Source organism: Zosterops lateralis (genome assembly GCF_965231275.1).
Source record: "Zosterops lateralis genome assembly, chromosome: 1".
NCBI lineage: Eukaryota > Metazoa > Chordata > Aves > Passeriformes > Zosteropidae > Zosterops > Zosterops lateralis.
The window spans coordinates 117,817,400-117,838,906 of NC_139762.1; the positions used below are offsets into that span (position 1 = coordinate 117,817,400).

At 42.1% G+C, this 21,507-nt stretch overlaps 1 protein-coding gene across 2 annotated transcripts in view; it reads left to right on the plus strand.

The window, feature by feature from the left end:
• Positions 1-1,790: 1,790 nt before the first annotated feature.
• TRIM55 (tripartite motif containing 55) overlaps positions 1,791-21,507 on the plus strand; it is a 35,515-nt gene continuing 15,798 nt past the window's right edge. The window contains exons 1-9 of one of the 2 annotated variants that reach the window (XM_083864676.1): positions 1,791-2,078; positions 2,481-2,653; positions 9,894-10,059; positions 11,770-11,865; positions 15,671-15,904; positions 16,978-17,000; positions 17,097-17,221; positions 18,029-18,252; positions 20,102-20,389. In XM_083864676.1, the coding sequence (XP_083720802.1) occupies positions 1,911-2,078; positions 2,481-2,653; positions 9,894-10,059; positions 11,770-11,865; positions 15,671-15,904; positions 16,978-17,000; positions 17,097-17,221; positions 18,029-18,252; positions 20,102-20,389 (1,497 nt within the window). In that variant the 5' untranslated portion in view covers positions 1,791-1,910. The remainder of the gene's footprint in view (positions 2,079-2,480; positions 2,654-9,893; positions 10,060-11,769; positions 11,866-15,670; positions 15,905-16,977; positions 17,001-17,096; positions 17,222-18,028; positions 18,253-20,101; positions 20,390-21,507) is intronic. The other variant, XM_083864677.1, reaches the window with a different exon arrangement.

Below are 21,507 nucleotides of genomic sequence, written 5' to 3' on the forward strand. Positions count from 1 at the left end.
CTCAAAGTTAGGAGGGCAAGAATGAGGCATTCAGATTCCTCCCGATGCAAAAGTCACCTCTGACCCAGCTATGGAGGGGAGGGAAAGAAGAGAAATATCTTCTTGCTGCTGCCAGGGAAGGCTCCCTGCCAGCCCTGCCTAAAGCCCCAGCTGTCTGCAGCTCAGCTGCTGGAGCAGCTTCTCCCACTGGACTCCAGGCTCTGGTCCACACCGGGCAGTCGAAACAAAGGTGTGATTTCAAGTGGGTTTAACTAAGCTATGACTAATTTCCCCTGAATGCAAGAGTTAGAAAAATCGATTTGTTTCTATGGGACTGCTGACAAGTGTGTGTAAGTTTACACAGGGGAATTTTCAGCTTGGTTATCTGCAAATGAGTATAGGAGTTCACTCAAACACTTAAGAAGCATGTGAGGCACTGAAAATAAAGTAAGTCAATAATACATTTAATTTAATGTTATTTATTATAATTGCATGCAGAGGATAGTATTCATTTTCATGCAGAAATCCATGAAAACCTTCACTTTTATATTTTCCTCAAGTGCACAGTTTCCAGACTGATGTTGCATGCAGACTGAGGGGCTGGCTTTAGAATTGGGGTCTGCCCCTGAATGCGTAGGGCACTCACTCAGCTGCTCTACTGCATTTTTCAGATGCAAGCCCTATAGGGTCATAAGGCAGAATAAACATTAAAGCTTTCTACAAGACACTGAACTGAGAAACTACTGTAGTTATTGACTAAAAGAGAAGAAAATATTCTGATTACATGTACAGTGTGGTGACAAAGTGATATTATACAGTACTGCAGGGACTTTGGCTTAAATTTGAGGATGAGATATTTATTGCTTGTACAGTTGTGTGATAAATTATTGGCAAGTAGAAGCACAGATGGCTTTCCCTTAAGATCAGGCATCACATGTCACAAATTATCTGGGAAATTGTCATTTTAAAAATAACTCTGGAACAAATGCCAAGCTGAAAGGGATATCAGTGTCTAATAAACAGATATAAACACAGCAGTTCCCAAAACTAAAATATATTTGAATTAAACTATCAGAGAGAGAGCATATACAATTAGTACCTATTCTCTAGCAGCACAAGTGAAAGCCTTTCACACTGTATTTCTTCTGGTTTTTTTTCTGATCAGGAGATCCAAATAATGTTTTTCACTCATATTTAACCTGCCCATAGAGTTAATGGCATAAATAGTCATGTTGGATTTTTATATTACATCTCCTAGGACCAAAATCTTACCAGAACAAACTTAAGCACAGTTATAGGCAGGCAATTTTGTTTGTCTGGATTTCAAGGTGGTGAGATGTTTACATCCTGAAGTGTTCAAGCTGCAGAGCAGCCATTGCTCCTATTGTCTTCTCCAGTAACCACATGTACTTCACACCTTGGAAAGGTAGGATCCTGGACCCTGCCAAAACACATAGGCAAAATGACATCCTGCTTCTTGTGGCCACGGCTGCTCGCGCACAACAGAATGTCTGTGGCTGCATAGGCTGGGGCAAGCCCTTCAGTCTCCATTGACCTGCAAAGATAAGGAAAGGGAGCGAATGGCCTTTGCTTATCACTCCCACAACTCCTCAAGGGGTGAAGGCTGCCATGTGTGAGTGAGGAAAGCCAGGGCCCCTCTGGCCTCCCCCCTCCCCTGGCAGCTGTCACCTGTCCCAGCCTGTCCTGCTCTCACGCGCATATATGGGCACGGCGGGACGGCGGCTCGTGACGCAGCGCTGCTAAAAACAGCCTGGCTCTGCTCGGCCCCTCGTTCAAACAATGTCCTCCAGCCCCAGCAACACAGACAGCCTCTGATCCAGCACAGCCTTGGACTTATTTCAAGGGAAATTAACTCCAACAGCTCTCCACAAGGCCGTGGCCGTGAGTGTGTGCCCCAGGAAGAGCTAGGGATGAGCACCTCCCTGAGCTACAAGTCGTTCTCCAAAGAGCAGCAAACTATGGATAACCTGGAGAAGCAGCTGATCTGCCCCATCTGTTTGGAGATGTTCACCAAGCCAGTGGTCATCCTGCCCTGCCAACACAACCTCTGTCGGAAGTGTGCCAGTGACATCTTCCAGGTAGGTTTCTTCCCACAGACAGCTCTGCTTCCCAAGCAGGACTGGCTGGAATGAATGGGAAAGAATATTTTTTACATATTTTGGTTGATCAATTTTAACAGTTGGTGAGACAGGGTGGGGGGAGTGATTTAAGGCCAAAGTTGATGTATCAGGGGGCCAGGCCTGAGCTCAGAGCAGGTGAAAGTGCCACCTGTTGGCTGTGGTGACACGGTCGAGCGTGAGCTGGGGAACTGGCCCCTTGCCCAGTGGTCACCAGGTGCTTTCCCAGGGGTGACATGTGGGAAATACCCTCTCACTGGGGATCATGACAAATGGTTTCCTACCATTTGGTGCTTTTGGAAGAGGCTTTCATGGTTTTTCATGGCCGTACTCTGCTCTCCTTGTGCTGCTTGGCAAGAACAGGCCTCCAACCCCTACCTGCCGACCAGGGGAGGAACAACTGTGGCGTCGGGAGGTCGCTTCCGCTGCCCCTCCTGCAGGCACGAGGTGGTCCTGGACCGGCACGGTGTCTACGGGCTGCAGAGAAACCTGCTGGTGGAGAACATCATCGACATCTACAAGCAGGAGTCCACAAGGTAACACAGGACTGCGTGTCCTTCAGAGGACACACATGAGGTTGATTTAGTTGTTTTGCCTCTTGGAAAAGCAGAAAGGGATTGTGCTGCCATGCCTGACTGTCTGCTGCATCGTGAAGTCTGCTCTCACTGGGGACAGAGAACTGTATCCAAATAGATGCTGAGCTTCCCTATTTCCACTTACAGCATTGGCCATATTTATTTACATGAGCAACGCTTACCTGTGCAAGCAAGGCCCTTGAGGTCAGCACAGCTACTCACTCGCATAATTAAGGGAAAAGTATCTTGGTTGACATAATTTATTGCAAAAGCAGTTCAGACGATTCTTTTTTGTCTTTAACCTGCACGTTCTCATGCTAAAAGAAGGGAAAGGATTTCAAATCTTATTAGAAAATCCTGAGGTACAGACAGTCCAAACAAGAAGGAAACTGAATTTCACACAGAAGGTAGCCTGCACCATAATGTCAAATGAAAATTCTGTTAAAAATATCTCCATTCCTGTCAGTTTGGGATGTGAACCTATGAAATCAATTCTTATTTAGGAGTCCATAAAAGAGAAGGAAGAGTGGTAAACAATATGTATCAGAGCTGTGTGGTTGTGCACAAGAAACAAGACCTCAGGGCAGAGGAATGGGTTAATTCTAAAAAGTAAGATTACTCTTGAATGGTAATTTCTTGCATTTGATGTGTAAAGGATCCAGAAACAGAAAAAATGTTTTCTCATCTTTATTTCCTTGGGATAGTTGGGATTCATGGTAGCACTGTGGAGAACTTAGTAGGAGGGAAGGTAAAGGAGATAATCCTCTCCCTCTATTATCCTCTCCCTCTCTTATGAGACCCCACCTGGAGTACTGCATCCAGCTCTGGAGTCCTTAGCACAAGAAAGACATGGACCTGCTGGAGAGTCTAGAGGAGGGGCTCAAAGATGCTCAGAGGGCTGGAGCATCTCTCCTCTGAATAAGTTGGAGTTTTTCGGCCTGGAGAAGAGAAGGCTCTGGGGAAACCTTAGAGCACCTTCCAGTAGCTAAAAGAGGCCCGCAAGAGAGCTGGAGAGGGACTTTTGACAAGGGCATGAAGTGATAGGAAAAGACTTTAAACTGAAATAGGATAGGTTTAGATTAGATATAGAAAGAAATTCTTCACTATGAGGGTGGTGAGGCACTGGCACAGGTTACCCAGAGAGGTTGTGGATGCTTCATCCCTGGTAATGTTCAAGGCCAGGAGGTATGGGGCTTCACAGAACCTGGGCTAGTGAAAGGTGTCCCTGCCCAAGGTGGAGGTGTTGGAACTACATGATCTCTCAGGTCCTCTCTAACCCAATATAATTCTATAATTCTGTGATTCCATGGTAAAGTTAACCTGGCCCCAGGCCACCAAGCAAGGAGCTCTCACTCAGGGAAGCTGGTTCTTGTCAGCAGGATGGATCCTTAGAGTTGGTTCTGTATGGCGAGGTGTTCTGTTCACCTGGAAAATGTAATCCTGGCCATGCTCCCTGACAGTCTTCTGATCCCAATGCAACAAGGAGCTGGGTTTCCCAGGGACAGAGAGATGGCATCACTGGTGCAGGTGGACACAACCAACAGAACCCAGTCCCTGGGATGGCTGGGGACACTTCCTCCATCAGAGGAGAACAGTCACCAGCAGAGAGAACGTTTTGGAGCCTGACAGTGGCTTTGGCTATTCTCAGCTGTTTGAATCTCTCTGAGGACTCTTGCAGCTGGGCATAGTTTGCAGCTCCAAAGCACGAAGTTGGCTTAAAATTGTCCTTTCTGCTGCCCTTTGCGCTCCGTGCCAAGTAAAGGTCAGCTACCCTTGTGTGTGTCATTGATACTCAAATATTATTTTAGTCAGGAAAATCTCAGAGGAAATGAATCAACAAAGCTGCAATGGTGGACTTTGCTTTTGAGCAAATAAGCTGGACATGTGTGGCCTCATGTCTTCGTTGGTTTTACTTTTTTTTTCAGCTCACAGACTTATTTAACTCAAAAAAAAAAAACAAAAATTAAAAAAAATTTTAAAAAAAAGGCAGGCCCTCTTTCCTGTGTAGTTCATGGAGAATTAAGTAGAAATTAGTAGAGTTAAGTAGAAATGTAAGAATACATTTAGTAGATTTTTTTTAAAATTCCACTAAAGCAAAACACATGATGAATAAAATGGGAGAATAGGGGGAAAAAAACCACCCCAAAAACACCAAACCCAAACAAAAAGCCCCCACAGATTCGCTTCTATATTTGTCCAAAAGATTTGTTCATTTAATCTGTTAAGGTGCTTATTTAACCTTCATGTACATCCTTAGAATGAAAGTTATTGTCAGGGTTATGTAGTAGCAGAAATGCATAGCGGCATTATCTAAACTCTTTGGCCCTTTGTGGGCCTCTGCTGCTTATCTCCCTCTGCCCGACATTCCTTGGGCTCCTCCAAGAGTGTGAGCAGATCTTTCATGGCTTTTTGCCGTGCTGTCCCACTGAAAGCAAAAAGTCAAGAGAAATCAAGTCTTCTACTTCTTTCTTTTGTACCAGTCTCTTCCATCCTGACAACTGAGGTCTGGCAGAGATACGTAGGAAGAAGGGTGAGATGTGATCTTTGCCTCCTTGTTCTTCCCAAGACAACCCTTCAAACTGGCAGCATGTGTGATTTCTAGAAAGGAACCTCTTCCCGTGGAGTTCTCCGTGGAGTTCTCTCCGTGGGTATAATTCACTATAAATGTATATGCCAGAATGAGGCCAGATCCCATCTGCATTTCACATGAACTTAGAGTAAAGGGAGCAGGAGAGCAACTTTGACTCCTGCTTCAGCAAAAATAGCTTATTTCAAAGCTTTGTTGTTTTTTTGGTTGGTTTGGTTTTTGCTTTTGGGGTTTTTTTTTGTAATTGGATTTTCTATTTGAATTTAGGAATTGCAGGGTTTTTTAATAAAAAACTCCAGCAGGAGCTGGAGTGAGGTTGGGAGATTCCACCTGAGCCCTCATATGCAGCCCCTCCTATTACTAAGTATCACATCATATGGTCTTTTATCCCATTGCTCATCAAATTCCAGCTGATGGCAGCATAGCCTGTTGCCCAATTTAGAATGTGTTAGCAACACAAGGGAAGAATTCTTCAAGCAGGAGGCAGCTTGTAAAAAGCTTTAAAAGACAGCAAAGGACTAAAAACAGTGGAAATAGAGCTGACTAAAAATTAAACCGTTCTTTGAAAATCTGTAGGCCACTGATCACCTAAACTATCTGAGGAACATCAGGATCCCTGCTGTCCCCAGGAAAGGATAGCAACAGGAGGCTGTGACTTTTTGTGAAATCTGGCAGGTTCTAATGATCTCAGCTGGCTATTCCAGATGAAAAGGTGCTTTGGGCTTTGTTACCAGCTGAATCCTGATCAGGGAGGGTCAAGAACTCTTTCTGCCTTGCACTTACCACGGAGAGCCTGAGGAACAGGCTGTCCCTGCAGCCCTGAGCATAGATGGAGCAGAGTGTGCAACAGGGACCAGGCTGTGCTGAGAGCAGCCTACATGGGCTCTCTGATGGGCTGATGTCCTGCAGGGCCCCATAGCCAGCACTGCCAGAAGTTTCTGACCCTGAGGTCAGACCTCTGAGGTCTTAGCCCAAAGTCCCAAGGCAAGATGTGTCTCTCTAGGCACAGGTGCAGGGCCATCTGGGGATCTCAGACAGGATGGGCCAGGGAAATGTGCTCCCTGATCACAGGTCACCAAGAGAGGAGGAGCCCCACAAGCTGTGCAGTGAAAGAGATGAGGAGTGAGATCATCTGGATTTTCTCCAACTCCCCAGGAGACAAACCCCCAAGATCACCTGCATCACTAGCTTTCTTGGGATGGGCATTCATGATAGTAGCGTAACAGAGCTACAGGAATCCTTATGTCCACATGAACTTCTATAGCCTTCTCATTTTTCAAGCCCCATTTCTACCCTGGGTATTGGTGGGCTTTTCATTGCTTTTGGGAGGGTCCATCATTGTGGCAGATTTTCAAGGACCACCTTCCTCCAAGGTCAAAAATGGTCTATCCCCATATACAGTAACTGAAGCAATGGTGACAAAATACCTGTGTTTATTAAGAGGGAGCTCCTGATAAAAATAAAACATTAAAAAATAAGCAAAAAGAAAATGGACAGGTGATTCAGCAAGATTTTGAGACACTCCCCAAGCAGTGCATGCAGGTGAATTTAAAAAAGCCAAAGTCCACCTGGAAGTGATCATGATGCCGGACATGGAGACTAATGAGAGTTTTTATAGCTGCATCAGCAGCAGAAGGAAGGTTAGGCAAAGTGTGAGTTCACTACCAAACAGATGTGGGCCTCATGCCACACAGGACATAGAAAAGGCCAATGTAGTCAATGCCACCTTCACCTCAGACTTTACTATTGAGTTTTATGGAATCACAGTACCCTGAGACCAGTGGGAAAGTCTAGAGCAAGGAAGACTCACCTTTGGTGGAGGGGGATTAGGTTAGAGAATATTAAAAATAAATTGGACATGGTAATGGGAGGCATCTATAAGTGGTGAGGGAGCTGACTTACAATATTGCAAGATCACTCTCAATAATCTTTGGGAGGCTGTGGTGATTGGAACAGTCTCCTGTGGACTGGGCTGGAAGAAAGAAACTGTTCCTCCAATCTTCAAGGAATGCAAGGAGGAGAATCAAGGGAACTACAGGCTAGTCATTCACACTGGTCCCTAGGAAGTATCTCAGGCAAACCCTCCTGGAAACCATTTCCATATATAAATGGCATGAGGGTGATTAGGAATAGTCAGCATGGATTTATGAAGAGGAAATCAGCATGACCAATCTGATAGCCTTTTATATTGAGATGACTAACTCAGGGCATGAGAGGAGAGCAGTAGATACTGTTTATCTAGATTTTAGACACTGTCTCCTGTGACATCTTTATTGAAAAACTGTGGAAATAAGGCCTAGAGTGAACAGTGGAAAGTGAACTGGACCAAAAACTGGCTGTACTACCAGACTCAAAGGGTCGTGGTGAGCAGCATAAGGTCAACTGGAGGCCAGTCATTAGCACTGTATGCCCAAGACTGACACTGTTGCAAATGCAGTTTCATATCTTCACTAATGACCTGACTGTGCCTCATAGAGTCATGCAGATTCTCTCCATGCCCTGACCAGGTGCAGATACTAGGTGATGTGATGCCACAGGAAGGGCTACAGCTGCCTTAGGATCCTCAATAAAAACACTATCAAAATTGGATTCAGGATTTCAGTAGAGGCCTTGTTGGATTCAAAAAATCCTACAGAAAACATGCTTTCTAACAGCAGTTTTCCTAAGATCTTGCTATGTTCTTAATTAAAGCGTGCTTCACTTCTTTATGTGCCCAGCAACTTTGCACTGCCTCACCAAATCTCAGATGACTGAGATTGGAAGGAACCTCTGGAGGTTGTCTGGTCCAACCACCTGGAGCCAGTTGCCCAGGACTATGTCCAGATGGCTAATGAGTATCTTCAAGGATGGAAACTGAACTCCTTTCAGCATGTCAATGTCTTCATGTACTGGGCAGTACAGAACAGGACCCAGTCAGTTCTTCAGGTGTGGTCCAAACACAATTTCCATGGGAAAGAATAAGCCTGTGGCAGTCAAACACAGGCTTAGCATCTCAAAAAGAGGAGTCCAAGAATGAGACCACTAAGTTATCAGGACATTTCAGCAACCCAACATTTCTCTGGTCACCAGCACAGCTGTGGTGAATCTTTTCTGTTACTGAAGCCATGCAGCAATTTTCTTATCAGCTACTCTTTAATCTCCTGTTTCAGAAGCAATCTCCATTTTAAACTTAGAGGTTGTGGTTTGGCCTTTCCTACCCCAACACAGATCTAGAGGATTCCATCTGAGGTCAGGGAGTGGTGTGCTAAAAATCTCTGCTTTTGCACTGCCTGGGGAGGAGACTGTAAATCTGTTTATTTCTAGTCTTCTGACACTGTATTCAGGGCCCCAGTAGTTCAGGGAGTTCTGCCAGGTTGCTTCCAGCTCTTTGCGGCACCTTTGAAGGTTGGCTGCTCCTGGCTGAACTTGCTTGACACCGTCACCTTCTTGCTCTGTGTAATGTGTCTTTCATGCAAGTGGTATTGGACACATTCCAGTGTCCAATAAAATTCTAGTAGTTTCTGACTCTGATATTGTAAATATTTGCAGGAAGAGCTGCTATCTCAGGCTTAATTAATCACTTTGAAATTCATTGTATTGCACTGGCACTGGTGCACTATGACATGAATATATTAGAGGCTGTTTGCAGTAATCCACAAACAATGTAAAGCATTTTTTATAGAGGAGACACACCTCTTTTGACTAGCATTGAAACAATACTGGATTTGACAAAGTGCCTTATCTCAACGAATGCTGGAAATCTGACCCAAATAATACAGGCTTTCTTCAAAAGTGTTTGTCTTGTTTTATTCTGGTACATCACATTATATGGGAGATTACAGATTTTCCTTATGAACCCTTTAAATCCCAGGGCACTCCTGAATTTAAAAAAACAAACAAACAAACAAACAAACAAAACCCCAAACTATGAATGTGTGAGAAATTTTGTTTTGTGCCACCTGGCTGAAATTAATTTGTGTGACACCTTGTTTTGGTTGCTGGCCTAATGTAAAGGCTGTAAGGACCCAGTGCTGTTTGATATTGACAGTCCTGACTTGGGCCTCACAAAGCTCATAATCAGAGATTTAGAATTATGGGCATAAAGGTTCATCAGTATCTACAACTCTTGCTTAAAATCAGTCTTGGCCATAACAGCTTTGCTGCTTTGAGCCAAGTGCACAACAATTTACATGATGAACCAGAAAGAAATTACATATGTTTCATATTTCAGACAGATGTTAGATAACATGCTAATTAAAATACATGAGTAGTCTGAGTCCAGGCTTACTGAGGTTATTTAAATTTTTAAATATGAGCAAGTGTTCTGTCACACTCCTAGTCACATTCCTCATTGACATGGGAATCCTCATAGGAAGTCATGTTGCTGTATTGTCATCACATCATATTGTGTCAGGACATTAAGCTGTACCATTGTCTCTTTAATCATCTCATGTGGCAGGTTTAAGTTTAAGATGTGTACTCAGTCAACCTTAGATACTGCTATTCAAATGTACCATATTTCATGCTAAAACTCTTGCTATTCAAATGTACCATATTTCATGCTAAAACTCTAAGTGCTCTTATCAGAAACTTGTGAGCACCATCTTTGTTTTAAAAAAATGTTTTCTTTTGCAGACCTGACAGGAAGTGTGACCAGCCAATGTGTGAAGAGCATGAAGATGAGAGAATTAATATTTATTGTTTGAACTGTGAAATGCCCACCTGCTCCTTGTGTAAGATCTTTGGTGCCCACAAAGACTGTCAGGTTGCTCCTCTCACAAATGTTTACCAGCAACAGAAGGTAAATATCTTTGTGTTTCCCAAAGTCCTTGAATAAACTGACAGAACCATTAACAGGAAAGTATTCCTGTGAGCTTCCTGCGAGCTTCCAAAAGAGTCTGGGGTTGCCTTTGCCATGTTGTGTGTGGCTGAAAGGCTCTTACAAAGCTGTAGAAACTGTTTAGAAACACAGGAAAATAAAATTATGAGAGATCACACAAAAAGATGTTAAAATCTGTCCAAATTTTGATGAGGAGCTGAGGATCACTCCTTTGAGTTCCTAATCCCTTTTCTGCAGCCCTTTTAGATCAGACAAACAAGTGTATTTCCAACACTAAGAACTGGAAAGAGAACAGACCATTTCAAATCAAAGAGTTATCTATCAGACACTTTTTCATTTAAGTATGCCATTTTAAAGAAAAGTTAAGTGAAAAACCTCCTCCTGCAAGTGAATGAAGGAATATTCAATAGTTGGCAGCACAGGATGTACCTAACATCTTCTGCCCTTGCTGTCACCAGTAAAAGACTTGTTTATTTTTAATACAGTGTTAATTTAAAACCTGACTCACTGGGTTATCCTCCTGAGATAAACAGCTCATTTTTCTGGAGGGCCCCAGTGGGACAAGTAATCAGACAGGCCAAGTTTGCAATCCCAGCCTCCAACTTTGTCATACAGATGTGTGTCTGTGTGTGTGTGTGTGTGTGTGTGTGTGTGTAAACTACAAATGAAGAATTGCTTTAGGAAAGGAGTTAAAAACATCCTTTTCAATCAAAAAAAGGTGGGAGAAGAAGGATAAGTTTATTGGACTGAATCCATGCCCCTAGTCACTCATTTTGCATGGAGATTTGCAAGCTCTGTCTTCCTTTCTGGAGTGTCCATGGAATGGGGCTGTCATACCCAAGATGAGAAGCGTAACCTGGAGGCTGCAGGATGCATGCTTCAAAGGATCTTGTACAGAGCTGTGGAGGCCATGAGCAGAGTTTTCTCTGTTACTACAGTGGTGTGCCAAGGGCACCTTGCACTCCCTAGCACCCTCCCCAGGTTCCCTAGGACTGGTTTCTTTATCTCTCTTAGAGATACCTCACAATCATCTCCATCCCCGTACAGGTTATTTTCTTCCTCCACTCGTTTTCCTTGTGCCAGTGGCTCAGCCTCTACCTTCTCCTCTTCCTTTTCTCCTGTTCCCTCTCACTACAACCCCAACCCCACTGCCTGCATGCCAGGGACTCTGTAATACCTTGGCCCCTCCAGGTCCATGGGCCATTCCTTCTCTAGTCGAAGGCCAAGAGCTACAGGGAAATACCACAGTGGTGTGGCTAGACCCAGACACTGCAAAAAAAACCAACAAAACAACCCTCAAGAGTCTTTTCTCTCAACAAACCCAAAGGAAATTTGGGGTTTGTTGAAACAGCACTTCAGACAAAAGCATCTAGAAGAACTTCTTAGAACAGAGTGCTTTCCTCTTTCCAAACCACGGTTTCTTCTCCATTAAAAACTTAAAAATGTCAATGTTTTCATAGTGTGTTGAGGGAGGAAACAAATGTCAAAATACAAGCAGGTATCTTGTGGGCACATAAACCTCCAGTTTTTCTCAGTTCTGGTGGAAAGATGAGGTAATATCCTGGGTATGGCTAATTCATCTCCTGCTCCCCACTGTTAGATGTGCAACATCTAACCCTGAAGTGTGACAGCGCCTAACACCCTTCTGCTTGCTCTCCCCTTACTGCCTAGTCTGAGCTGAGTGATGGCATTGCAGTCCTGGTGGGGAGCAATGACAGAATGCAAGGGATCATCACGCAGCTGGAGGAGACCTGCAAGACAGTTGAGGTAGGTACTCCCTCTTTAAATGCTGTTATTTCGGTGTGACGTTGCATATTTTAAATTTCTGGTAATGATCATTCTTTAACAGACCCCACTTGACCCAAATGCATTCCCACACTGTTTCACTAAACCATTCCTTGTGGCTTTGTACATTATCAAGATGTACTGCCTCAACCAAAGGGTACACCCTGCTCAGCACCTCTGACATTTGCAATATGTTGGGGGATACAGAATAAGGATAATCCTTATCAGCAAGTCTTGCTCAATATTCTGAGTGGAATAGAATCTCACCGAAGTTAAAAGCAGATCTGCCAAAATGCCAGTAACTCCCAACTCATTTAACATCTAGGATCAGATGTAAAAAACCAGTTAATCTGAAGTCTGACAGGTCCAGGGAGCAGAGCCTTAGTCTCAGCCACAGGGTAGAGACAGCATGGTTCACAGGTATGTCAGTCTTTGTTCTGTATTTGGTTGCTTTGCCTTCTGCAAAGACAGCAGTGTTTTATTAAGTTGTCCTTTAAGGAGTCTTGTTTTGTTGCTCATGGGAGAGAAGAGTTTGGGTTTTTACTGGACTTTCTGGTGAAGGCCTCACTTTGGAAGAGTTGGAATTAGTTTTGTATTATTCAATAGCAGAAGTGACTTTCACTTCCTGTGAGAGCTTTACATCAGCAAAGCAGATATAAACATCAATTTTGACCAATCTGAGCATCACAGAACAATAGGATGAAGGGAGTTCATATGAATTGATTTTGTGATCAGAATTTGATGAAGCATCCCTCTCAGCCCAATTAGAATTGTATTGACCCTTCAGAGCTGGAGCAGAAAAGAAAAAATGGTAGGGAAAAAGAAGTTAATCCAAGATGTACAGATTCTAATTAGTATGAAAAAACAATTACACAATCTACGTACATCATTCTGAGCAACAAGGAACAGAAAATGTCTGAGTTTTTTTTCAAAGAGCACAAGACCATTGTCCCAAGTAAATGAGAGATCACATTAATGGCAGTCAGAACTGTGCAGTTGGGAAGCCTTCACGCTGCAAGGATGAAATTGGCTGCTATCAGGACTTTGCAGACAGAAACAAGCCTTTCAAGTAGCTTAACTGCAGAAAATTTGAATTATACAAAAGAAAACATTCATTTAAGTTGAACTAGCTGAACCAGAAACAAATCTTCAAACACCTAGTCTGAAGTATGGAGAAAACACTGTGCTAAAAATACCTTAAAAAATACAACAGTTTCTGAAGCTAGTTTCCTTGGAGTCATCCACTCAGTTTAAAATCTAACCTTTAAAGTCAAAGCCCAAAGAAAATGCAGCCATTTCACCTTCAGATGTTTTATCAGGCTTTTCACCTTTAAAGTCAAATATTGCAGAAAACTGATCTTAGAGTTTACCTTGGCACTTCCATGTTACATTTCAAGCAAATCACATTCCCTACTATGCAAGAGCTTTGTCTGAATTGACATCAGTTTGTCCTTGAAAACGAGAAACTATAGCTGGAAGTCAGAAATATTTACACGTGGAAATAACACAATCCAGGATTGTCTCTTCTTTCTGCTTAACATTTTGCAGAGAACAGTAAATATCAGCTTTAGCAGAAAATACATGATCATTTTATTTTTAGCTGGAATAAGTAATAGCCCACAGTTCTACATTTAGCCACTCCTCCTATCCAACCTTAATAACCAGAAAAGCAAAAAAATACTTGTACAACTTTTAACTGGTTGAAAAGTAGACCTAATTCACATATTATACTGAAAATTGAGAAAATAATATAAAATGGTAAATACCAGAAAACTATATCAATAATTCAGTTCTGTTTAGTCCTGTAAATGAGTCTAATAACAAAGGAAAAAATACAGTGTTTTTTCAAATGCTAAGAGCACAGGCCAGTCAATACAGGTCCTTTGGAACAAGCAGTGAGATTCACGATCAGTAGCAAGAACTCTTTTCTTTTTGATGTAGCTGTGCTTCAAAAAACAAAAAGGCTGAGAACTTTTTAGAATGCAAAGTCATGTATTTGTTAACCTTTGTGATTACACAGAATCTGATTAGAGTAATTCCATCAGGCATAGACTTCATATGGGAACTTTTTAAGCAGAAAGAGAATATTTCAGAAATATTTCAGCATTTGCAGTTAGAAGCCTGGTTTGCACTCTCACTCTTGAGATTCACAACTCTGTAATATCTGCTGGCAGGAAATATTATCTATTAGTGCTTAAAGACAGGGAAGGATCTCTCAGGGCATCCTGCTATCACTTGCTTGCTCTTCTTCCCTTAATACTTGTCCTCTGTGTCAAATGACAAAGATAGCACACAACTGTCTTGAAATAAAAGTTGTTTTACAAGTGATCTGACATTTCATGGGGAGAAAGTTAGGAGTGGGAGAAGATTATTTGAGGTCTGAATATAGAAGGACACTCAGAAACCATGACTCACTTGGTTTGAAAACTTACTTAACCCCACCCTTTAATTGCATTAATCAGAAATTTCTGGGAAGTGACAAGGACTCCCAGAAGAGCAGGACAAGCCTGCACCCCCTGCAAGGAGTTCCTGTTTAGCCCAGCCCTCTTCATTGGGAAGCAGAAGTGGATACTTGGGTCAGTGCATCAAGATGTGCATTCAATCCCCTCTCCACCCTCATGTAGACAGTGATTTTTAGCCAAATGTAGATCTTTGAAAGGCTTTCTCCTTTGAATGATGCAGAGCAGACTATCATCTATTCACTCATAGGAATGAGCTCTGGCTGGAAGCCAAGAAAAAAGTGGGATTCTCTCTGGCCAAATGCAGTGAATAATAAGTCTTATCACTACCAAAAGTTCTGTGGGACTGTTAATAATCCTGTGCTGCTAGAATCTCAGCATTATGCCTCAAGGGACAAAGATGAGGAATTGATTCAGCCTCTGTTCCTAGGAAAGAGATTTAAATAATCACCACCATCCACAACCAGGTCTAACCACAATAAGGTTATGCCCTGAGGCATGCAGATGACTCAAGTACTTCTATTTGGTAGACCTCAGACATGATATATAATCTGTTCCCCATTTCCTCCCCATAAATCCTCCTTTACAAGTTCAGTTTGTTCTTTTTAGAGAGTGCTCAATGCAGGAGTTATCAAATCCATCCTCCTAACTCAGTGAAAGATGCTGTTGTCTGGTTGGAGGGACAATTGAAATGTCTCAAGAAATTATGTGAAAATCAGTGCCTGAACATACAGTTGGAATCTGATTCCTCCTTCTTGTCTTTGTGCTTCTGTCACACATTTTCTTTGCAGAACCTCTACCTCATTCAGTGCACAGTAAATGGAATATAATGGACACCTCTTGTCCAAATAAAGGCTAAGAGGGCATATGTGAAAATCAAGCCCAGCCAGGATTGTTCCAGGTACTCTGGTAGAAAAAGAAAATTCTCCAGAGCTGTTTGAGATGCTGGCTCCTTTTAAAACCATTCTGTCCACGCAAATGGACCCAGCTGCTAATACGGTGGGAGCTTTTACTCTTTCTGCTGACTTTGATGTATCACTACAGACACCATAAATACCTTTTTACTTTTTTTAGCAGATTCACAAGTTATACAATAACCTGTTTGGGGGCCTTCAGTGGCTTGAAACTCAGAGTTTGAGAAGAGTTTTTTAAACTTTCATTCCAACAGCTTGGACTTTGAAAATTGTAAAAGTCTCTGGGGTCATTCAGAATCCTTTGCACTGTTCTGAAAGAGGAATTTCTTTGATAAAAATGCTTCCAAGTAACTGTAAAAAATAGAAACCCTTTTAAGAACATAACATGTTTAACATAAACCAAATGATTCACAGGAGTGCTGCAAACGACAGAAAGAACAGTTGTGTGAAAAATTTGATTATCTCTATTCTGTACTGGAAGAAAGAAAAAATGAGATGACACAAATAATCACTAGAACACAAGAGGAGAAACTGGAACACGTCCGCTCCCTGATGAAGAAGTATGCGGATCACTTGGAAGCTGTGTCAAAACTGGTTGAATCAGGAATCCAGTTCATGGAAGAACCAGAAATGGCTGTGTTTTTGCAGGTATAAAGTCTATAAATAGAGATAGAAAAAGAATTATGGGTTTATTGATATAGTATTTAAGCATTTCTCAATTGTAGGCCCACTCAGAGTTTGGATATCTTCAAGTGAATATTTATACAAACTCATTTTTAAAACACCTGACAAATAAGCTAAGACAAATAATTCCTCTTCTTGTGAAAAGTATCCAAATGAAGAACACAAGTATTTGCTATTTGCACCGAAATTCCTGTGTATGCATTTCTGGTCCCCATAGAAGAAATCAGAATTTAAACATTTTTCAGCTAATCTTTATTTTCCCATCAATATCATGGTGTAACAATATGCTTATGTGTACATGAACTTCAGAGAATTACAGGTTTCACTTTTAAATTTAAATTGAGAAAATTAATAATCTTTCAATAATTTATGTGCTAAGTTACATTTTTAACCCCTTAAGTTTTTTCTTCTGTTTTCTTACTATAAACTTAAGAGAGATGAGTAGGGAACCATTAGCAGCCTGTCCAATTAATTCATTGGTGTAGAATTTCTGTCTTACAAGTTTACAATTCCTCTGTATTAGAGGCTGGAAGGGCATTTTCTACCAAACAGAACAAAACCAAACAAAAATAAAACAACCAACTTACTTTCATCAAAGTATTGCCTTTGAAGAGCACAATATTCTCCTGAGACAAAAAGAATGTTGTCTCTCCAAAAGGATGTCCTCATGGGTAGTCAAGGATGTAATTACTGTGATTAAAGGGGATGGCAGAGCAAATGCTTTCCACCACAAACACAACCAAAAAAAAAAAGGAAAAATATTTCCATTCAGGTTTTATTTTTATACCAACTGTGCATATTTCCCATCATATTCACATTTCAATTAAAACATCTTTGAAGAACTAAAAGGTTTGTTCAGCTGTATACTAATTACCATCCAAATTCCATCTCACTCCTAGATGTCATGGCTGTCAGTTATGAAATCCTTATTATTGCCTTTAAAAGCTGCCAGTGTAAGAATTATTTCTCAATGTATAAAATCTCTGAAAAATTTTGAATCATTTGAGAAGTCAGTTATTTCTTTTTTGTTTCCACAGAATGCCAAAACGTTGCTACAAAAGTAAGTATTTAAACTTGAGATGCTTTTTCTTTATAATCACTTAAAACTTATAAATTTCTCTTCAAAGCCAATGCCAATAACCAATCTCTATTTTAGAATTACTGAAGCTTCTAAAGGATTTCAAATGGAAAAAATAGAGGATGGGTATGAAAATATGAACCAATTCACAGTGAACCTCAGTAGAGAAGAAAAAATCATACGAGAAATTGATTTTGACAGAGGTATGTAATTTATTTCACCAAAATTTCTTTCTTATATAGCAGCTGTGTGTGATTCACATGATGATATTGAGTAGGAAACCTCAAATCAGATATTTCTCTCTAGGCCAAAATGTAATCACAGCATTATGTATCAATTATAATCAAATCTAGATTTATTTCTCTGAAGTGCTAGAATGGCCCTGCACATTTTTAGGATAGCTAGTGTGATTATACTAAAGAAAATCCAGTGCTAGAGGCCTCCCCCTGGAAACAACCTAAGCCACGACTGCAGACCACAGGGCATGTCAGATGGCACAAAAGCAATGTTTTGACCAAGTTTGACAGTCTAGTTTAGGCATGTTGGTATCTCAAACCTCCAGGCATGCATTGCAAAGCCCTGACCTGGTAAAGAATTATGAGCACATCTTCGATGGCATTGAAACAAACATATACCTGGAATTGGAAGAAGTTTTTCATGACAGATTGTGCCAGATCCCAGGTAGCCTCTCCCCAAAATGTGCAAGTCTGTGCTCCACGTCCCTCATGAGGATAACTGCATTGACAGGAATTTCTGTCCTCCTTCCCATGGAAAGGGCCAGCTTAAGATATTAACCAGCATGTGTGTTCAGTGTCTTCCCTGCCCCAAAACTCCTGCTGGCAGCTCTATGGCAGTGCCCAGTCCAGGCTGGTGGGAGCAGGCTCCTCACTAACACCCTGTCTGCCAGACAAAAGATTGTCAGTGTCTTTGCTGTGCAATTGCAGATGGCTTTTAGACTGAAGCCATCTTCACATGGTGCTCAACCTGTCCTTTTACACGTGTCCTATCAGAGGAGGAAGGAGAAGAAGAAGAGGAGGAGACAGAGGATGGTGAAGGCTTGGGTGAAGTCCGCACAGAGTCATCAGGAGAGGAAGAAGAAGAGGAAGAGGTGGAAGAGGAAGGGGCGGAGAGAGCACCACAGGGACCTCAGCAGGACCCTGAAGCACAGAGTGCAGTGGGAGAGCCCCTAGCTGAATCCACTCCAGCAGCAGTGCTGGCTGCCCCAGCTGGTCAGGTAAATGTCTCTGCTGCCCCACTGCCCTGCCAGCTATGCTGAGTGCACTTGGGACAGCCAGGAAATGCTCCCGTGTCCTGTGGGCACCATAAGTCAGGAGCAGGGCTAAGGGAGTCAATGCACTGGAGGACAAAATTATTTATGGCCCTTGTACACATATATGCAACTTTACTTTGACCTGTGCATGTATCACTTGATAAGCAAAAAATTAGCTGCTAGATAAATTAAGATATATATGGGATACATCAGTTATAAATAAAAAAGACTCCATTTGGGACTTAAGTGCATTGAAACGAATGTTCTGCTTGCTGTGATTTAACTCAGACTAACTGTTATAAACGAGATGATTGTTGAAATTTTTATACTAAGGGAATTTGGCATTCCCTCTGGATTTAGGACGCTTTCCGCCACCAATTTTTAGATTATAATTCTAATCTGTTTTCTGTGAACGGCACTTACTGCCTTCTGCTCTGATCATCCTTGGGATATGTTTAGGTGCAGGAATATCATACACCAAACAGGAGAAGAAACTGCCTCTTACAACCTAACAGCAAACAGGTTCAGGGTGTGAATATTTTAGGCCAACACTTTTCTTAGGGAATTTGATTAGACTGAGACCATAATTGCTGCATATTCTAAAAGATGTACATTAAAATATATACTTCATATGCTAGTTTAGTTTGCCTTACATACCATTAACTTAGCAAATTCTCCTTACGCAGTTTACTCTGTGAAGTTGCTGAGGGGGTAAAGGCTACTGTGAATATATTTGAGGAGGCCCATGTGAAAATAAGAAAGCACACAAAGGATCTTTGATTATATCAAGCTCCCCACATAAAACAAGTGAAAATAAATACTATAGATTCATTCTTTCTTTGATCTAAAAATGTATGTTTTCATCAGTCTTGTGAAGATGCTCCTTAAATCAGGCTTTACTGGTTTAATCAAAATTTCAAGATTTGCACTAACTTCCCGAAACTTGTGTTCCGTAACTGATGAAGGGTTTTATGCAAACAAGAATTAGATGTAAGCAATTCTGCCCACAAACATGAATTCTCTAATTCCTAAGCTAAAGTGAGAAGGGTACAGCATGCTGCTCTAGAAATTGTAAAATGCTGTTAGGAGATAGTCAGGTGTGGAGTCAGACATAGTATGTGGGTGTTGTGGTGTGGGGGATACCTGTATTTGAGCTTTTGCCTTCTGGTGTAAAAAGGCAAAGCAGAAATTCAGTGGTGATAGCAGACTGTGTGTGCAGAAGCCCCAAGAGCTTCATGCAGGTGGAGAGGTGCAGTTCATCTGGCTGCTCCTCTTCCTGGCAGAGCAACAGTGCTTGGCTTACAACATGGATGGCAAGGCTCATGGGCAAATGCTTCTCTCCACTATTCCCTTTATTCTGACTGCTCATATCAACAGACTCATTGGCAAAAGTGTTAGTCTTAGCCTGAAACCCAACAAGCCATTTGAAAGTACCTACCCCTGTCATTCATGGCTGGTGTGGATATATGAGGCTCTTATGCAGAATTTCTTAAGTTTTTAGAATTTAATTGAGGGTTCATCTGAATTAAGGAACACCTTTCTTACTCCATTCTCAGTTAGCACCCTTTTCCCAGGTAGTTCTACCCTCCTGTTCTATTTTTGGGTTCATTTATTTTCTTTCTCTTGTCTGTGTTATTCAATATAGTTGCTTTTGCTTCGCATTTTGACTGCAATTTTTCCAGATCATATTAGTAGGACAAATCTATGCCTTGCAGTGATATCTAACAAACACAATATGTAGAACAACGTGAGTACAGCAGGAAGGTAACATGGTGCACTCTGCTTGTTCTTCTCTTTATCTGTCCTGATTAAGGATGTTGTTGTGACACCAAGTGGTTCTCAGCAGACTCCTGAGTCTGACACTCAAGTGCCGGCCACAGCAGAAACCACCGACCCCTTGTTTTACCCTAGCTGGTATAAGTCCCAGTCACGGCAACCCAGCAGCCCAAGCTCAACCCCGGTGAGTGGGCTGGGGAAAGTAGGGACTCCTGTTTCTCTGGAAACAAGTGCAAAGAAGGCAGAAGGCCCGACAGCAGCAACAATCGAGGAGAGTGCCCCAGGGAGTGGTAAGGAAAGTAATGCCACTGCAGCGATGTCCAAGGTCAGTGCTTCCGATGTCACCCCAGAGGGCTGTGACGTGCAGCGGGGCGGAAACAGCAATTGTTAAGGAAAATGTGACTTCATTTTCCTCTGCATGCTAAAGAATAAGAACAATCTCAAAAATATGAAACCAGCATAAATTGTTGCTTCAGCAAATCCACTGGATTTATAGATGGTTTCAATATGTGACAGGCCGACTATAGCTTCAAAGCAGCATGCTGGTGGTTGCTTGTGCTTACCTGCCAGTGCACCTTGCTTGTGCCAGCTGTTATCCAAGTCACTCACACACAGGAGCCATCAGAGAGGCCAGTGATGCCTCTGCACATCAGATATTTGCATGTGTTAGTGGCAGAGAAATCCTGTGCATGAGAATAGTCTCATCACCTGCTGGCAGTCTGTGTATGTGCTTTCCTGCCATGACTGGTTGCGTAGTTATGGCTTGGCTTTGCCTTCTGCAGCTCTGTGGCTGCACCTGGAGTGCTTCCCCACGTGAACATGAAGCTATGCAAACACCCAGAGCCTTCTTGTGTTTGATTGCCTCTCAGTACAGAGTGTGATCTCCTGGGTTCAGATCTGTGGCAGAGGGTTTGCTCCAAGGATTCTTGAGACTTGATTAAAAGAGAGCATGAAGATAATACATTTCAGTTCAGTGTTAGACACTCAGCAGCATGATGGGATAACAGATACTGATGTGTTGAGTACAGGAGGATGTTTTCCTTAAAATGGCTATATTGGAGTTGGTGTAACATGAATTTGAATAATCCTCCATCAGCACATGTATATAAACTCCACATGGGCCAAAGATACAAGGAACAGAGTTGAGGGAGCTGTGCAAGGATTTGCACACTGCACCGGGTCTGCTCCAGTGTCTGGTTGTCCAGCCCATGAGCAGCACTCTGTAAATCAAACCATCATAATTTACAGGTTCTAGCTGCTTGTTTTAACAAAGCAATTACCTGTGTGCGATGAGAGGAGATTGTGTGTGTGAGAGAGAGAGAGAAAGCAGAAGTGGGTATTAAGTATTTGATGCTGTTTCCCTTAAGTCTGGAGATGACTATATGGCATACATAAGCAGCTATATTGTCAACAATTACAGACTGTATGACAATAATAAACAAT